This window comes from Drosophila ananassae, chromosome 3L (genome assembly GCF_017639315.1).
Source record: "Drosophila ananassae strain 14024-0371.13 chromosome 3L, ASM1763931v2, whole genome shotgun sequence".
Taxonomy (NCBI): Eukaryota; Metazoa; Arthropoda; class Insecta; order Diptera; family Drosophilidae; genus Drosophila; species Drosophila ananassae.
Genome location: NC_057929.1, coordinates 24,008,142 through 24,025,490, shown reverse-complemented (window position 1 = coordinate 24,025,490; position 17,349 = coordinate 24,008,142). Strand labels below are relative to the sequence as shown.

Here is a 17,349-nt window from a genome sequence, read left to right as displayed (position 1 = left end):
GAGTAGTACCACCACATTCCGTACGGTGAAATTCATTTCGCTTTTAGAATGATAGAGATTGATAGATTGGTGACACTGTGTCTTAGCCCGGGCCAGAACTCGACCCTAAGCTCGCGATATCTGTTTTCCTCAGGTTCCAACACATTGTGGACCTTTCTGCCAAATTTAGAAAAATTTCTCGTTTGTTTTTTTAAATCCTGGTCAGTGACGAACACTAATAATCATTTAACTGCTTTCCAAAAAATTTAATACACAAAGAGAAATTTTGAGAAAGAAAGAAAAAGAAGGTTGAAAAATCGAATTAATTTATCCTGGAGTCTTAATGAAAAAAAAACAGTTCCACTAAGGCCACACATGTTGGGCGCCATCTTTCTTTATTTAATAATTAATTAATTATAACTGTAGCGTGTAACGGTATTCTGAGCTGTTTAGGAAGGATTCGTACTTGCGAGGGCACGCTATAGAGTTCGGCTCTAGCTCGTCGGCTTTGGGGATGGAGATCTTGCTTCGTACAAATCCTAACACTGCCACATTTAATATTAAATAAAGTCCAGAATTGAGCGTGCTGGCGACAAGATAGATAGCTAGATACTAAACCGGAAGAACGGAAGAATTAATTCGACGCGAGATAGAGTTAGAAAGAGAGAGAGAGTAGAGAAGTAGAAAGTTTGCGATGCCTTAGATGTAAATAGGCTCGCGTACTGCCCACCCTACCTTTGGTCACGGTCCGATAAAGCATTGCTTTAGTGACCCCTTTCACACCCTACAACCGTGGAGTCATCAGCTCAGTTCAAACAGGAGGTATTCAATTCATTATAAAACAGATTTAATTCAATTTAAAACTAATAAAAATTTGGCTAAGGCTAAAGAGGTGTTTGACATTATTCCTAATTGTTTGCTTGCATAAACAAATAGTCTAATAATACGGGAGGAAAGCTTATAAGAAAGATTTAAAAAAAAATATAAATTAATGTAAATGTTTGGAGAAGTATGAGTTTATATATAATATAATAAAATTTTGGTATGAGTAAATATCATTTTTTTTTTTTTAAAGGATAAATAAATTTCAAATAAAGGTATTAGAAAAATGATAATATTTAAAATTCATTAGGATAGAGTATTCATTAGTCAACAGTTAAATCATTTAAATGAAATTCGTGCTCTTGATATTTTTTATGTTAAGATGAAGGAGGAATGCATTAAATATAATATTAAAATTCAGTGGGACTCAAAAAAATTTTTTTTTACAGTGTATATGTAAAAGGTAAATAAACCACTCACTGTAAATCCATCGGCGAAAGATCGATCTCTGCTTTGGGTTGCTGTAAATGAGTGTAATGAGGCTTTTGCACACCATAGAATTTTAAAACAAACTTATTTTCGCACGAGGATTAAAATTAAACGATTTAAAATTAACCTGACAACCATTTTGTTCGCGAAAGTTTAAAAAAAATAAATATTATCTTCATATTTTCCAATTCCGTTTTTTTTCCACTTCACTAAAAGCCTGTAATTAATTTAAATTTAAATTTATAACTAAAACTATTGACTAAAAAGAAAATAAAATTAAAACATTTTATAACGCATGTGATTTGGGGGATGAAATGTAGATGAGAAAAGAGAGAAAAAAATGATCGCCACGAGTTTGGAGCTGGGCGGCTGGGCTAGCGGTTTTAATAATTTCTCTTTTGCTCCTTATTCCATGGCTGGTGGGGTCAACGGCCTTTCACTTAACGGGTCTTGAATTCGTTGGGTCTGCAAATTCCCTTACACCATCCCTACGGTTAATTTTCCGGCCACTGAGTGTTAATTTCCCGGCACCAATGTATTAGGAGATGAAGATAATGATGAAGATGGTGATGAAGATGGGGGGGGAGACGGATTACCCGATCGAGGTTAAGCCGCTCCTGAACTGGGAGCCTCCACCAGGAGCGCTCCCGGGGTGTTTTGGTGTGGACCGCAACGAAACTTTAAAACGGCCACAATAAATACCCTGGAGTTATTACAAATATAAATTTTATATTCACCTGATAAATTTTGATAAGACCGCAACGAGGTCGCGCTTTCATAAAGCCGCGACACACAAAAGAAAAAAAACCCACAAACACAGGCTTAGGCTGCCCTTATCTCCGTTGCAAATCTAGATAAGCGTATGCATGTAAATAAAACAAAAACATACGCATGATCTGCAACTTACTCGGAATTTGATAAGAAAAAAAAATAAACACTTTGCACTTGCGCTGATCTTGCGCTGATAAAATTTACACTTGCAGAGAGATATTATTTGGGCGTCTGCACTTCTGGGGGGTTTCGATAGAAAAGACCGAGCATGGAACAACCTACATTCCATTTAGGTTACCGGAAATGCAGAACAGCTGATATTGCAGCTTTCCTAAGCCTCCCTGCTGCAGCTGATCCCGCGCCTTAACAATTTGGCAACTCCCGAAGTAAAAGCTTCGCTTTAACTATCGGTAAAAAATCCAATTTACAAAGCCGATATGTATATCGATGGTATTTGTTTACAATTTTAGTTTTTTTTTTTTTTATTTATTATTATTTTGAAAATGACTCTTCAGTCGCCGCTACAAAGCCCCCCCGAAACATTCAGGCTAGGGTATTCTATTCCTGGTACCCTAGACTGATACCGACTGAAGAGGCGCTATTGTTTTATGTCCTTCGCGTGATAAGTGCCTATCAATTTTCCTTGCAAATCCTCTAGTTCGTAATACACGCTTCCCAGTTTCTTTCGAACCCTACACTTAACAAAGGACGGTCCAAATTTAGCGTTGTAGCCAGACTGGAAACAGCTCTGCCTAAAATTTCTCCGATACACTTCTTGTCCTTCTTTAAAAGTCACGTTTCGAGACCGCAAATTGTAACTCTTCTCGTTTTCGTCGTGCTTTCTCTGCATTAGCCGACTCGCATTTTCTCGTGCAACTTCCAAAGAATCCTGACGGTCTAACTTCAGCGCTCGATCGTCTAATAAATTTAACTTTCTTAAAAACGAATACGTGGTCCCGGAAGTGATCATGTGTTGCCCGAACACCATATAGTAAGGCGAGGTCCCTAAACTTGAATGCATTGCTGATCTCAACGAGCAGCATATTTTACTTAAATTCTCGTCCCAATCCCTCTGATCAGGCCGTATGTATGCTCTTATCGCCGATATCACCGATCAATTTACGCGTTGGCTTGGGGAGAATGTACCGCGGTAAAGGTGTGAGTTACGCGATACTGTTCCAATAATTTGCCAAACGCATAAGAACGGAACTGAGAGCCATTGTCGGACACTACGGTTTCTGGCACTCCATACGTTAAGAACAATTCTTCTTCCAAATATTGAACCACAGTACTTGTGTCAATTTTCCTAACAGGTTTCAGGAAAACGTATTTCGAAAAATGGTCCAAGACAATGAAAATACCCACATGGCCGCTCCTTGATCTAGGATAAGGCCCGAGAAAATCCATAAATAACCGTTGGAAAAATCGATGGCTTTCTGGCGCTTTCCCTAAGGGCGGTCGTAAAACGCAATTTGATGGCTTTGTGGTCCTGCATACCTCGCAAGCATTCACATAAGCCTTTACATCAGGCACTAGCCCAGGCCAAAAATAGTAACGCCTAACTCTTTCGATGGTCTTATGGATGCCCCCATGAGACGACAAAGGACTGTCGTGTGCTTTCGCTAGTATTTCGGGAACTAACTCCTTTGGAACCCAAAGTTTCCACGAGAATTCGTCGTGCATGCGATCTCCTGTTAGGTGTTCGGCCTTACGATAAACGAAACCTTCCTCAGTCTTAAGGTCAGGAAAATTAGTTTCGTTCGCCTTCACTTTATTCACTAAATCTGTGTATTCCCCCGATCTAAAATGCTCCGAGCTCAAATCCAAAAGTAGTCCGTCTCGCAAGTCCAACGCGGCTATCACTTCTTCATTAACCCGAGACAACACGTCGGGAACCAGATTGAGGGCACCCTTCCGATGTTCAATCTTGAACTTGTACCTTTGCAATGATAACGCCCATCGAGCCAAGCGTGTACTCAAATCCTGATTGGACATCAGCCATTTTAATGAGGCATGATCTGTGATAATTTTAAAGATCTGACCTTCGACATAAGCCCTAAAATTCTTTAGTGCCACTATTGCAGCCAAACATTCTTGTTCCGTTACTGTATAGTTCCGTTGCGCCTTATTCAACTTCTTTGAAATAAAGCAAATAGGTCGCTCGTCTCCTTCTTCAGATACTTGTACTCAGACAGCTCCTACCCCTGTCTTACTGGCGTCACAGTGTATCTCGAAAGGTTTTTCGAAATCGGGACTACACAAAACGGGCGCTTCGGATAATGATCGTTTTAGATCCTCGAAGGCTTTCAGCGCTTCGTCGGTCAAACTGAACTTACGTTTGGTTGTCATTAAGTCAGTTAACGGAGCAGCAAGAGTCGCAAAATTTGGCACAAATTTGCGATACCACCCACATAGTCCCATAAAGCTCCTTAAATTCCGCAAACTTTTCGGAACAGGCCAAAAATAGTGATTGGCCGAAAATTGGTGATTGCTGCCACCTTTTCGGGGTCTGTACGTATACCACCGTCTCCAATGATATGCCCCAAATATTGTACCCGGTGCATGCAAAAATGACTTTTCCCAATGTTAATAGTTAACCCGGCTCGTCTAATTTGCAAAGCTATTTCCCTCAGGAAATTTCCCTTCCCTGTCAAAGCTTGAAGAAACTATCAACAAATCGTCGAGATAGACGAAAACTTCGTTCCTGAGGTGTGCTGGTACTACTTTATCCATGAGTCGAGACATGGTACTTGTAGCATTACAAAGCCCGAATGGCATTACTTTAAATTGATAGAGAGGTCTTCCCAGTACCGTAAACGCTGTTTTGTCCCGAGAAGCGACATCTAAAGGCACCTGCCAATACGCGTCCTTTAAATCGAGGCTCGATATATATTCCGCGTTCGGCAATCGACTTAAAATACCGCTAATCTGAGGAAGAGGATATGCATCCTTTTCTGTAAAACTGTTGACTTTTCTGCAGTCAAGACAAATTCGAACTTTTCCTGGTTTAGTAACCATAACGATAGGGGATGACCAAGAGCTTTCCGACTCTTCTATAACGCCTAACTCTAACATCCTATCAATTTCGGAGTACATGGCCTTTTCCACCGCGGGTGAAACTGGAAAGTGTCTTTGCTTGATGGGTTTAGCCTTACCCACCTCGATGGTATGAGTTATTAAATTCGTCCTACCCAGTCCTTCTTGCGCGAACGACGGAAAACAATTGATGACGTTCATCAACTTGGCCTTATCCACTTCAGACAAAATATGCTGATCAACGTTGAGCTTTGGGTTTACTTCTGTTGACCCTAGTTCAGATATCATTAACTTTCGGGGTAATAAATCGTAGAGTTTCCAAAAATCAATCCCTAAATATAAATCTTGTTTTAAAGAGGGTACTATATAAATTTTCATTAACTTTTTAACTTCCCCGTATTCTACTTCAACTTTACAATATCCTATGATCTGCTGCGCTCTTCCATCAGCTGTTGAGGCACTACATGCTAATACTTTATATTTAATGCTAGTTTTTAATTCCTCAGCTAAATTACCACCAACACAACTAATTGAGGCTCCTGAATCTAATAATCCATAGACAGTACGATTCAGAAACTTGACTGGTACAAAAGGTCGCGGATCGCTTGATCCTGCTGGCAAGGAATTAATGTACTGAAGGCCCTGTTTAACCTCCTTTACTCGCCCCCAAAACTGACTTACCCGCCTTGAACTTCGGGACCGCTGCATTTTAAAGTTTGGGTTGTGATACAATCCTGAAATATTCTCCTCCTGTAACCTCAGTATTTTGCTGTGAAGCAAAGGACCTGGATCAGTGCACTGTTTGTCGATGGAAGGGGTTGAGGTTGCCAACACTACCTCTTCTATTTCTCGGTCATTGTGGCCTGACTTCTTACGGCACTCGGAGCTTTCGGTCTGAACTGCGACTTCGACGTGCCGGCTTGGAAGTTTTTTGAACACTTACTACAGTTTGGTTTGTAAGTATTCGGTGCTCCACAACCGTAACAAAAAACTCTCCTATCCGATATACAATCCTGATACCTATGACCTTCCTTGCGGCAATTCCAGCACAACAGGGAGAAAGCTTCTACTCCTGCTTCATCATCGGATTGCTCCGTTTCCGGAACATCGTAACCTTCACCAAACTCAGAGATATCGCGTTTGAAAGGCGTGCTTCGAGAGTATCCTTGAGATCTCTTTACCTCATCCATAAAAGCTTCGCGTCTGCGACAAATTCCTCTTAACTCGCTGACTGTTTGGATATCGAGATTTAAAATCTCATGCCTTATCTCGGGACGAAGGTTATTTTTGATAACTCTCACTAGCTTCTGCTGTGTCCACGGGTGATCCAACTGATCGACCAGACCTGACACGGTGTCGTAAAATGAATCAAACGATTCGTTGGGTTTTTGTTTGGTATTTCTTATAATCTCTTCAGTGTCGCCGTCATCCCTAACCTGACGAAACTGAAGCCGCAAAGCTGAACAGAAACTGTCCCATTGGACTTCGCCATGGGCTTTATGATATCGCCAATAAAATTCATTGGCCTTGCCCTCAAAAAGAACGCTTGCATTTCTGCAAAGTACCGCATAGTTATTTCCTAAAGTCTCCCTAGTCAGTGCTTCCACTCTATATATGAAGTTGTCCACAGACACTCCTTTTCCGGAATATTTAATTTTCCACCCGTTGAGGATATGCACTACCTTATCTGGGCGGTTCAACAAATCTGACGTATTGCTTCCCTGAGAATTTTGGGAACGCGGACTTAATGTGTGATCTCTCCCAGGTATTCTGCTATTTTCTAGGTCTATCCTGTTTTGCAGACTTTCTTCTGATGGAGGTAAACACGGGTGACTCATTCCCGAACTGTGATTCTGAGTTGCTAATGTCCTAGTCAAAACGTCAGGTACTGAGTTTTGGATTAACTCGGCCATCTTTCCTGAAAGTGACTCCAGCAATCTCCGCTCCATAGCTAGTAGCGTTGTGGCGTTCGCCGAAATGCTGCTTTCATTGCTGCTAATGGGATTGGACCCTGAAGTAGTAGCTATGTCGTCTGTCGTTAGTCTCCCGACGTTATCGGGGATGGGCTGATTCCTGGATTGACTTCGAGTTCGTCTTTCCGGATCCTCCGTTACTTTAACTCCTTTCGGTCTGCATACCGCCTTGCAAACCGGACATTGTAAACTCTTCTTCCAGTGAGCTTCTATGCACTTCCTATGAAACTCATGCTGGCATGCCGTTACGTAGACCTCGGCAGCGTTTACCTCGGCGTTACAAATCGGACAACAGGAATTGGAACTGTTTGCAGATCCTTTATCTGGAGACCGGTCTATCCCCATCTTCCCAAAAATCTTAACTTTTCCACAACGAAGGTATCAACAAAAGGAATAAAAAAGAATTATCAAAATCTCGCTGCTCAGCTTGTTGCTAGCAAACAAAATATTTTACTTAAGGATACGTTGCCTTCAGCAACTAAACCAACAAAAGAGAAAAAAAAATCTAATCAAAAGAGTGTTTGAACTGATGCTAGATGTCACACGTATTGTAAGGTATTTGTTTTCTTCGACTTCTCAGGAAAATAAAAGTAGATAGTGAGTTAGAAGTAGTAAAGTCATTACTCCTTTCTTTCAAGGACTAGAGAGATTCCTTCTCCCAGCTTCTAGTTTGGTCTTGGCCATCGACCTGTTTCCGACAGATTCATATGTATTCCAAAAGACCATAACGGAAGCCTCAAGTAATCCCAAAAGGATTCTACGCTTATGAACTTCTGGATGGGGCATTACTCTGGAGTAGTACCACCACATTCCGTACGGTGAAATTCATTTCGCTTTTAGAATGATAGAGATTGATAGATTGGTGACACTGTGTCTTAGCCCGGGCCAGAACTCGACCCTAAGCTCGCGATATCTGTTTTCCTCAGGTTCCAACACATTGTGGACCTTTCTGCCAAATTTAGAAAAATTTCTCGTTTGTTTTTTTAAATCCTGGTCAGTGACGAACACTAATAATCATTTAACTGCTTTCCAAAAAATTTAATACACAAAGAGAAATTTTGAGAAAGAAAGAAAAAGAAGGTTGAAAAATCGAATTAATTTATCCTGGAGTCTTAATGAAAAAAAAACAGTTCCACTAAGGCCACACATGTTGGGCGCCATCTTTCTTTATTTAATAATTAATTAATTATAACTGTAGCGTGTAACGGTATTCTGAGCTGTTTAGGAAGGATTCGTACTTGCGAGGGCACGCTATAGAGTTCGGCTCTAGCTCGTCGGCTTTGGGGATGGAGATCTTGCTTCGTACAAATCCTAACACTGCCACATTTAATATTAAATAAAGTCCAGAATTGAGCGTGCTGGCGACAAGATAGATAGCTAGATACTAAACCGGAAGAACGGAAGAATTAATTCGACGCGAGATAGAGTTAGAAAGAGAGAGAGAGTAGAGAAGTAGAAAGTTTGCGATGCCTTAGATGTAAATAGGCTCGCGTACTGCCCACCCTACCTTTGGTCACGGTCCGATAAAGCATTGCTTTAGTGACCCCTTTCACACCCTACAACCGTGGAGTCATCAGCTCAGTTCAAACAGGAGGTATTCAATTCATTATAAAACAGATTTAATTCAATTTAAAACTAATAAAAATTTGGCTAAGGCTAAAGAGGTGTTTGACATTATTCCTAATTGTTTGCTTGCATAAACAAATAGTCTAATAATACGGGAGGAAAGCTTATAAGAAAGATTTAAAAAAAAATATAAATTAATGTAAATGTTTGGAGAAGTATGAGTTTATATATAATATAATAAAATTTTGGTATGAGTAAATATCATTTTTTTTTTTTTAAAGGATAAATAAATTTCAAATAAAGGTATTAGAAAAATGATAATATTTAAAATTCATTAGGATAGAGTATTCATTAGTCAACAGTTAAATCATTTAAATGAAATTCGTGCTCTTGATATTTTTTATGTTAAGATGAAGGAGGAATGCATTAAATATAATATTAAAATTCAGTGGGACTCAAAAAAATTTTTTTTTACAGTGTATATGTAAAAGGTAAATAAACCACTCACTGTAAATCCATCGGCGAAAGATCGATCTCTGCTTTGGGTTGCTGTAAATGAGTGTAATGAGGCTTTTGCACACCATAGAATTTTAAAACAAACTTATTTTCGCACGAGGATTAAAATTAAACGATTTAAAATTAACCTGACAACCATTTTGTTCGCGAAAGTTTAAAAAAAATAAATATTATCTTCATATTTTCCAATTCCGTTTTTTTTCCACTTCACTAAAAGCCTGTAATTAATTTAAATTTAAATTTATAACTAAAACTATTGACTAAAAAGAAAATAAAATTAAAACATTTTATAACGCATGTGATTTGGGGGATGAAATGTAGATGAGAAAAGAGAGAAAAAAATGATCGCCACGAGTTTGGAGCTGGGCGGCTGGGCTAGCGGTTTTAATAATTTCTCTTTTGCTCCTTATTCCATGGCTGGTGGGGTCAACGGCCTTTCACTTAACGGGTCTTGAATTCGTTGGGTCTGCAAATTCCCTTACACCATCCCTACGGTTAATTTTCCGGCCACTGAGTGTTAATTTCCCGGCACCAATGTATTAGGAGATGAAGATAATGATGAAGATGGTGATGAAGATGGGGGGGGAGACGGATTACCCGATCGAGGTTAAGCCGCTCCTGAACTGGGAGCCTCCACCAGGAGCGCTCCCGGGGTGTTTTGGTGTGGACCGCAACGAAACTTTAAAACGGCCACAATAAATACCCTGGAGTTATTACAAATATAAATTTTATATTCACCTGATAAATTTTGATAAGACCGCAACGAGGTCGCGCTTTCATAAAGCCGCGACACACAAAAGAAAAAAAACCCACAAACACAGGCTTAGGCTGCCCTTATCTCCGTTGCAAATCTAGATAAGCGTATGCATGTAAATAAAACAAAAACATACGCATGATCTGCAACTTACTCGGAATTTGATAAGAAAAAAAAAATAAACACTTTGCACTTGCGCTGATCTTGCGCTGATAAAATTTACACTTGCAGAGAGATATTATTTGGGCGTCTGCACTTCTGGGGGGTTTCGATAGAAAAGACCGAGCATGGAACAACCTACATTCCATTTAGGTTACCGGAAATGCAGAACAGCTGATATTGCAGCTTTCCTAAGCCTCCCTGCTGCAGCTGATCCCGCGCCTTAACAATTTGGCAACTCCCAAAGTAAAAGCTTCGCTTTAACTATCGGTAAAAAGTCCAATTTACAAAGCCGATATGTATATCGATGGTATTTGTTTACAATTTTAGTTTTTTTTTTTTTTATTTATTATTATTTTGAAAATGACTCTTCAGTCGCCGCTACAGATCCGAAAACGGAAAGAATTAATTATTTTAATAAATATTTCTTTTATTATACAATTATTATTTCATTTTTTAATATAAATATTTTTTATTTCGAATCCAACAACAAAATGCCTTCGCACTAGGCCGAAAAGTGTTGAATCTAACTTAAGTAGTATTAAGCTATGCAAAATTGTTATTGTAATTTGCCTTGCCCGTGCTGGGAGCAGCACACGTATATGATTTTGCTCTACCCATATGACGGAGCAATCCAACAACAAAGGAGAGACGAGAGCAATGGGACTAGGCATCTCTGATCTATATTAACTCTACACAAACATTTGCAGAAAAATGTTTGGTTTGGAAGAAATTTTTATATTCATTATTAAAAAAAAAATATAGTTAAATAAATGTGTTTGGTCATTGAGATTTTTCAATGACTTTTATCCAAAATTAAAACAAAGTAATTATTTGTTTCCACACGTTATAAAAATGTTTATTTAGCCGCATATGAAATCGAGACAGAAAGCTCCGATTTATGATGCGTATGCACTGAGATAAAGAGTACAAGTGGACCCGCCTTTTAGCATAGGACGGGCTAGAGCTGGGAAAACATCGATAGTTGGCATATTCGAGGTTTTCGAGGTTTTTCATACAAATATTCGATAGTATCGATAGTATCGAACTAAAAAAATTATAAATCAAGTTTAAGTTGCATTTAGAGTAAATAATAAAAAAACTTCTTAAAGGCCATTCTTTATTCGAATAACAAAACATAACAAAATCTCATAATCATATGAAGTCGCTTATAACAAAGGAAGAAATGAAATAATTCACAAAAGATTCTTATGAATAGGTTAATATATTCTAAATTTGTACACTGACGACTAATATTGTAATATGAGTTCAATGCTATAGCCTCAACGGTTTGTATCTTCTGTTTTGAGTTACACATGCTATAACCTAGTCTAAGGTTTTAGCAGGTATAACTTAGAACAGAAAATACTAACCGTTGAGGCTATAGCATTGAACTCATGTTACAGTATTAGTCTTCAGTGTAACTAGCTAACTATTCATTGATTGAATAGTTTGAGATCCACATATTTTTATTGAGAAAGGATAATATATCCACGTTTTTGGCCTTTAGTGATGCTCTCCTAGCAGAAATAATTTGTCCCGTTTTACTAAAACTCCTCTCAGACTCAGTCGATGATGCTTGCACACAAAAAAGGCGTTCAGCTGTAGTTTTAAGAAGAGAATCATCTGGAGCGCCCTGAAATTAAAAAAAGATAATAAGTTCAAATTAAACTGCAGATTTGTAAAGAAATTACCTTCCAAAACTTTAAAGGATCTGTTTGCTGAGGTGAATGTGCCGCTCGCATGTACTGTTGAAGTTCAACAATGGCATCGACCCGGTTTGTCCTCCCCAAAGTAGAAATATTTTTAACAACGTATCAACGTAACAACGTATCGTATTCGCCTTGCAAAAATTTGTCCATTTTCTCCGCCAACACCAATATTAACTTTCACGTGTAGATCTCCGCAGTTGTTCGCCAAAAGTAAAGATGTGCAAGCTTGCCACTATCGTTTACTATCGGCACTCAAACATCGATAGTGGTTCGCAAACCCAAATATTCGATATATCGATACTATCGTGAGTGGCCGACCCAGCTCTAGGACGGGCGAAAGCTCGTTAACTTAATACAACAATAAAATAAAGCCGAGCGGCCGAGAAGAGTCGGCTTGCGACTAACAACAGCGATTAGAAAATGACTATATGATAAACTATAATTAATACATTTATATATATACTAGCTGATCCGGCAGACTTCGCACTGCCAGCTGTTGTTTTTTTCTTCTTTTCTTTACAAAACTTCTTTTGTGACTTTTTCTTGAAACTTCTTTTGTAATAAAATTTAAAATTTTTCAAACTTAAAAATATTATCTGATACAGTAAGAACTGACCAAATAAATTAAAATACAGTACTAATTACAATTTGTGACTCTGAAATTTTTTCGCGATCGCGATTCACTTTTGTTTAATTTCGAAACGCGACATTAGATCCCCCAAAGCGCACGCGACGAATAATTTGATTGGATTTGAACTTTGTGGAGCGGGAAAAAATTTAAAATTGACCCTTTTTTGTTAGAAACACACCTAAATTGCTTTAAATTATAATCACATTGACTGAATTTAATTTAATATGAACTGTATTGAATAGCAATAGATAAATAATAATCATTTTTAATCCCAGAAACTAAAGAGCGTAAAGGAGCTGGTGGTGGGACCATTTGTGGCAATTTTATTTTGCCTTTAGCACAACATAATCCAGTAAATTCACCAGTTTACTTTAACGCCTTACAATATTTACAAAGTGTTTTCATTTCCGCAATTGTTACTGTTTTTTCGGCACAATAATCAATTGCCATCATAGTGGAATGCAGCTCGTTCAAGAATCACAGAAGCACTGCGTCTGCGGATTCGCTCATTTTCATTATGTCTAGCTTGCTGTTGTTGTGTTTGATGTACACGAACTCGTTGCATTCTAAGCTTATCTCCTACATTGTCACTCACTAAAGAACGCAATTCTGACATAGCAATACGACTATTTTCTTCTGTCGGTCTCTGGTCATCAGTGCGGCTAGCACGTGAGGTAGCTCTTCGCACATTTAATTGACTACGACGACCTAAGTCTTCTCCTCGGCATCGTAAATTGTAATTAATCAAATTGAGAAAATTTCCCGCGAAATTTGAGAAGTAATAAAATTTCAAATAAAAATTTTTTTCAATTTTTTTCACAATTTTTCAGTGAACACAATATCGGTTTGTCACAATGAGTAGCTGTCAAACAATGTATCACATACCGGCGCCTACTATTATTGTAGTCTCCATTTTGTTTAAAAAACGTTTGTTTGGGAAATAGAAAAATGCTGTTTATGGATTTTCCCGGCAATCATTCCCGGTTGATCGTAGAAGGGTGAAAATTGAGGATTGTATGTATTTTTGTATGTTGTATCATAAAAAAAGAGAAATTAAAAATTTTGTCTAAAAAATTAAAAATAAAAATTTAGGGGTGGACTACCCCTAACATTTATGGGGATGAAAAATAGATGTTGGCCGATTCTCATAGATACCGGATAAGCACAAAAAATTTCATCAAAATCGGTCAAGCCGTTTCGGAGGAGTATGGTAACGAAAACTGTGACACGAGAATTTTATATATTAGATGTTACATTTATTTATATATGATTTGTTTCACCACGTATATAAAATAAAATAAAGCCGAGCGGCCGAGAAGAGTCGGCTTGCGACTAACAACAGCGATTAGAAAATGACTATATGATAAACTATAATTAATACATTTATATATATATGTTAAATTTATTTATATATGATTTGATTTATGCCGTGGCTGCTGCCTGACCCGACAAAATGTTTATTCACTTAATTGGAGATGGTGGTGTCACCAGACATAATATTTTACATATATGGAGAAGTTTCTTTCTAAAATATGAGAAACTTTTGATCTAAAATCCTTAAACAAAAAAAAACAAGAAAGGAAAGCTAACTTCGGGCGGAGCCGAAGTTGATATACCCTTGCAGTTGAGTCGCAGTCCGCTAGCTGGCGCCACGCATCTTATATTATTAGATGTATAGCGGGTCGTATATAGTCGGCCGATCCTTATGAAATTTGGCATATTGAATTATTTTGCCCAAAGAGTAATCTGTACCAAGTCTTATCTTTCTAACTTAAAAACACCAAAGTTATGCCAATTCCGATCGTTCTATGACAGCTATAGGATGTAGTCGGCGCATTCTTATGAAATTTATAATTACACAAGATATTTTGGTCAAATATAACATGTGTGGAAAGTCCCAACCCTCTAACTTAAAAAACACCAAAGTTATGGCATTTCCGATCAATCAGATATATGGCAGCTATAGGATATAGTCGACCGATCCCGGCCGTTCCAACTTATATACTACATGCTAGGAAAAAAAGGATGTGACAGACAGACAGACGGACATGCTCATATCGACTCAGGAGGTGATCCTATTCAAGAATATATATACTTTATAGGGTCGGAGATGTCTCCTTCACTGCGTTGCACACTTTTGACCAAAATTATAATACTCTCTGCAAGGGTATAACAAGAAAGGAATGCTAACTTCGTGCGGAGCCAAAGTTTATATACCCTTGCAGTTAAGGTTGTTCCATTTCCGATCGTTCAGTTGTGTGTCGTCTATATGATATAGTCGGCCGATCCTTATGAAATTTAGCAAACATTTTGCCCATAATCGAATCTGTACCAAGTCCCATCATTGTAACGTTAAAAACACCAAAGTTATGCCAATTCCGATCGTTCTATGACAGCTATAGGACGGGATATAGTCGGCCGAAATTTATGAAATTTCCGCTATATGCAGCTATAGATATAATGCAGATATAGTCAACCGATCCCGGCCGTTCCGACTTACTATTGTATTGTATTATTGTATTATTGCCGTTTCTGGCCTTCCATGAGGCAGTTCCTTGGGACAGCTCCTATTTATTATATTTTTAAATGTCTCCTCTTGCTTTCTTCATTAAAATTTCTCCTCTAAGTTTATAACGCAATAAGCTGCATTAGGGATAGTTATTTGCTGCAGGAGGATTTGCGACGATTTTTCTCTTGGCACCCTATTCTTCTACCAAACTTCAATAATATGGGTAATATGCGATAATATCTCTTGTAGTGCCTACGGTACAATCACAATACAATCACAATTTTGATAATAAATTAGACTTAGACTTTATTATGCCTCAAGCCAGTTTAAAAGTCGCTGAGCCTCTAGCTCAGTGATTCCTTTCTTGTTTCAATAAAATAGTTGTCTAATTTAGCCATCTGTTTATCTGTTTGTTTGTTTGAACTTTGGTTTTCCAAAACTATGTAAAAATTTGCATTTTTGGCATATTTTTCGATAACGTTTGTGAACCAACGTTAAAGGTGCAAAAACAAGAAAGGAAAGCTAACTTCAAGCGGAGCCGAAACTGATTACTCTTATGTAGCAGCTTATATAATTATATATATTTCGGATCGTATATAGTTAGCCGACCCTTATGAGATTTTCACCATCAAATCCATTTTCTAATAAAAATGTTTGAAACAACCCCAAGCATCTTTAAAAATAGCAAGGTTGTGCCATTTCCGATCGTTAAGTAACATGGCAGCTGTTATGATTTTAATAGTTTTTAATAGCAGCCGAATAAATAGACGAGTTTCAGATCGGATTTTCAATATTTTATTTGGGGTTCAATTTAACCCTAAATCGATGCCAAAAATACATAACTAAGCAGAAGCTCTACCAAAGCTCCTAAAAGCGCTACAAATAACAAAAAAGCGCATTTGAAACTGGGAAACAGACAGACAAAAATAAGTGCTAATAACAACCGTTGGAGCTAAACATATTATGATTATTTTGAAATGATTTTGTTGGTTGCTGCTTGGACCAACATCCTCCACCCATTGAAAGGTGGGCTTTCAATAACAATTTTGAAAGGGGCAGCAGTCACATTGGTTATTCTGTGGTTTGTCCTCTCTAGCACAGGACGCCGACGCTTCCTGTGATAGTCCACCGCGTCCAGAAAACACCCAGCCAAATTGCGTATTCTGAGCAATGGGGAGCGTGAGCTAAGTGGATTAGACCAGCCGACAACAGGTCAAAGAATAAGCTGGCTCCAATTAGCAGGTCCACTCACTGCGGTTCGGGGAAGTTGGAGTCAGCCAGATCCATATTGCCAGGAATCTTCCACCTCGAAAAACCTATGTGAAGGCTTGATTGATACTCCGTAATGTGAGAAGCTACAACAGCGTAAATTTTCACAGAATACGGGCTAAAGCAGGAGTTCACGCATACATTAACAGATGCTTCAACCGTTTCAAACTCAGCGCTGCCAAGACCGTTGTAGAACATTTTTAGGGGCAAAGCTGAAGTTGATTCACCAGCCGCGACGAGATCTCGGCAAGGCAGGAAGGCTCCAGATCGACCACGAGCGAGTACATTGGCCGTTGGCAGGAGCACTAGCTCAGCATTGCGATCCACATCCTTCTATTGCTTACAGGTAGTAAGTCGGAACGGCCGGAACGATCGGCTGTATCCTATAGCTTCCACGTAACTGATTGATCGGAAATGCCATAGCTTTGGTGTTTTTAACAAGTCTTTGTTACAAAGATGGGACTTGGTACAGATATCATTTTAGGTTAAGTAAATCATTAGGGTTAAGTAATCAGATTTTGCAAATTTCATGAAGATCGGTATATGAAATTAGTATATCCTATAGCTGATATATAACCGAACGAGAGGAGTGGACCAAAATCTATTTAATTGGGATATCATTTAATTCTTAGAAAATTTTCCACATAATAATCAGTCATGGATGAGATAGATCTGGTTTTATGCGACTAAACTAATTTAAAAACACTAAAACTTACCTGATTATTGTGATTCCAATGCACTGTAGTAGGTGGGTCAGGAAGGTGCTTAATTACGCATGTTAAATTAACTGTTGATCCCAAATCAATATATATGTCAGGCCCTCCAGAAATACTTGTGATAGGCTCTGAAAAAATGTTTACATTTTTATAGAATCTCAAATTTTCTCAATATCAGTAGCAAAACTGACCAACTAACTGAGAAAAACTGAACTAGCAATACCCTGGGGAAACCGCGTGTTGGCGTCAGCCATCGTAGTTAATGACTCAACAATTTTATTCAACATATTTACATCGCCTTGCCATAAAGTGCAAAAAATCTTAGTTAATTAAAATAAAAATCTGGGGTAGCCGAAGAAAGGCGCAAAGACGCCAAATGAAATGCTTTTACTCTTTCTTCTCATCCCGCGATACCGGAGTAAAAAAAAAACCGTCGCAAAAGAGCAT

At 38.3% G+C, this 17,349-nt stretch overlaps 1 protein-coding gene and 2 long non-coding RNA genes across 5 annotated transcripts in view; all 3 read right to left on the bottom strand.

Moving 5' to 3' along the window:
- Positions 1-17,349, bottom strand: part of LOC26514477 (protein CEPU-1) — a 148,115-nt gene that overhangs the window by 30,936 nt on the left and 99,830 nt on the right. Inside the window, exon 5 of the mRNA XM_014904723.3 lies at positions 16,903-17,030. Coding sequence (XP_014760209.1) covers positions 16,903-17,030 — 128 coding nt within the window. The remainder of the gene's footprint in view (positions 1-16,902; positions 17,031-17,349) is intronic.
- LOC116656183 lies at positions 1,053-10,881 on the bottom strand. Of its 3 annotated transcripts, none has more exons than XR_006507236.1 (3): positions 10,061-10,881; positions 9,145-10,003; positions 1,053-1,507 (listed from the first exon to the last, which is right to left on the bottom strand). It is a non-coding gene; the product is annotated as an uncharacterized LOC116656183 (long non-coding RNA). The 3 variants fall into 3 exon arrangements; XR_006507235.1 differs by having other exon boundaries at positions 9,145-9,831; positions 9,891-10,876; XR_004311188.2 differs by having other exon boundaries at positions 9,145-9,370; positions 9,750-10,858.
- On the bottom strand, positions 11,172-12,193 carry LOC116656182. Its single transcript, XR_004311187.2, has 2 exons — positions 11,760-12,193; positions 11,172-11,701 (listed from the first exon to the last, which is right to left on the bottom strand). It is a non-coding gene; the product is annotated as an uncharacterized LOC116656182 (long non-coding RNA).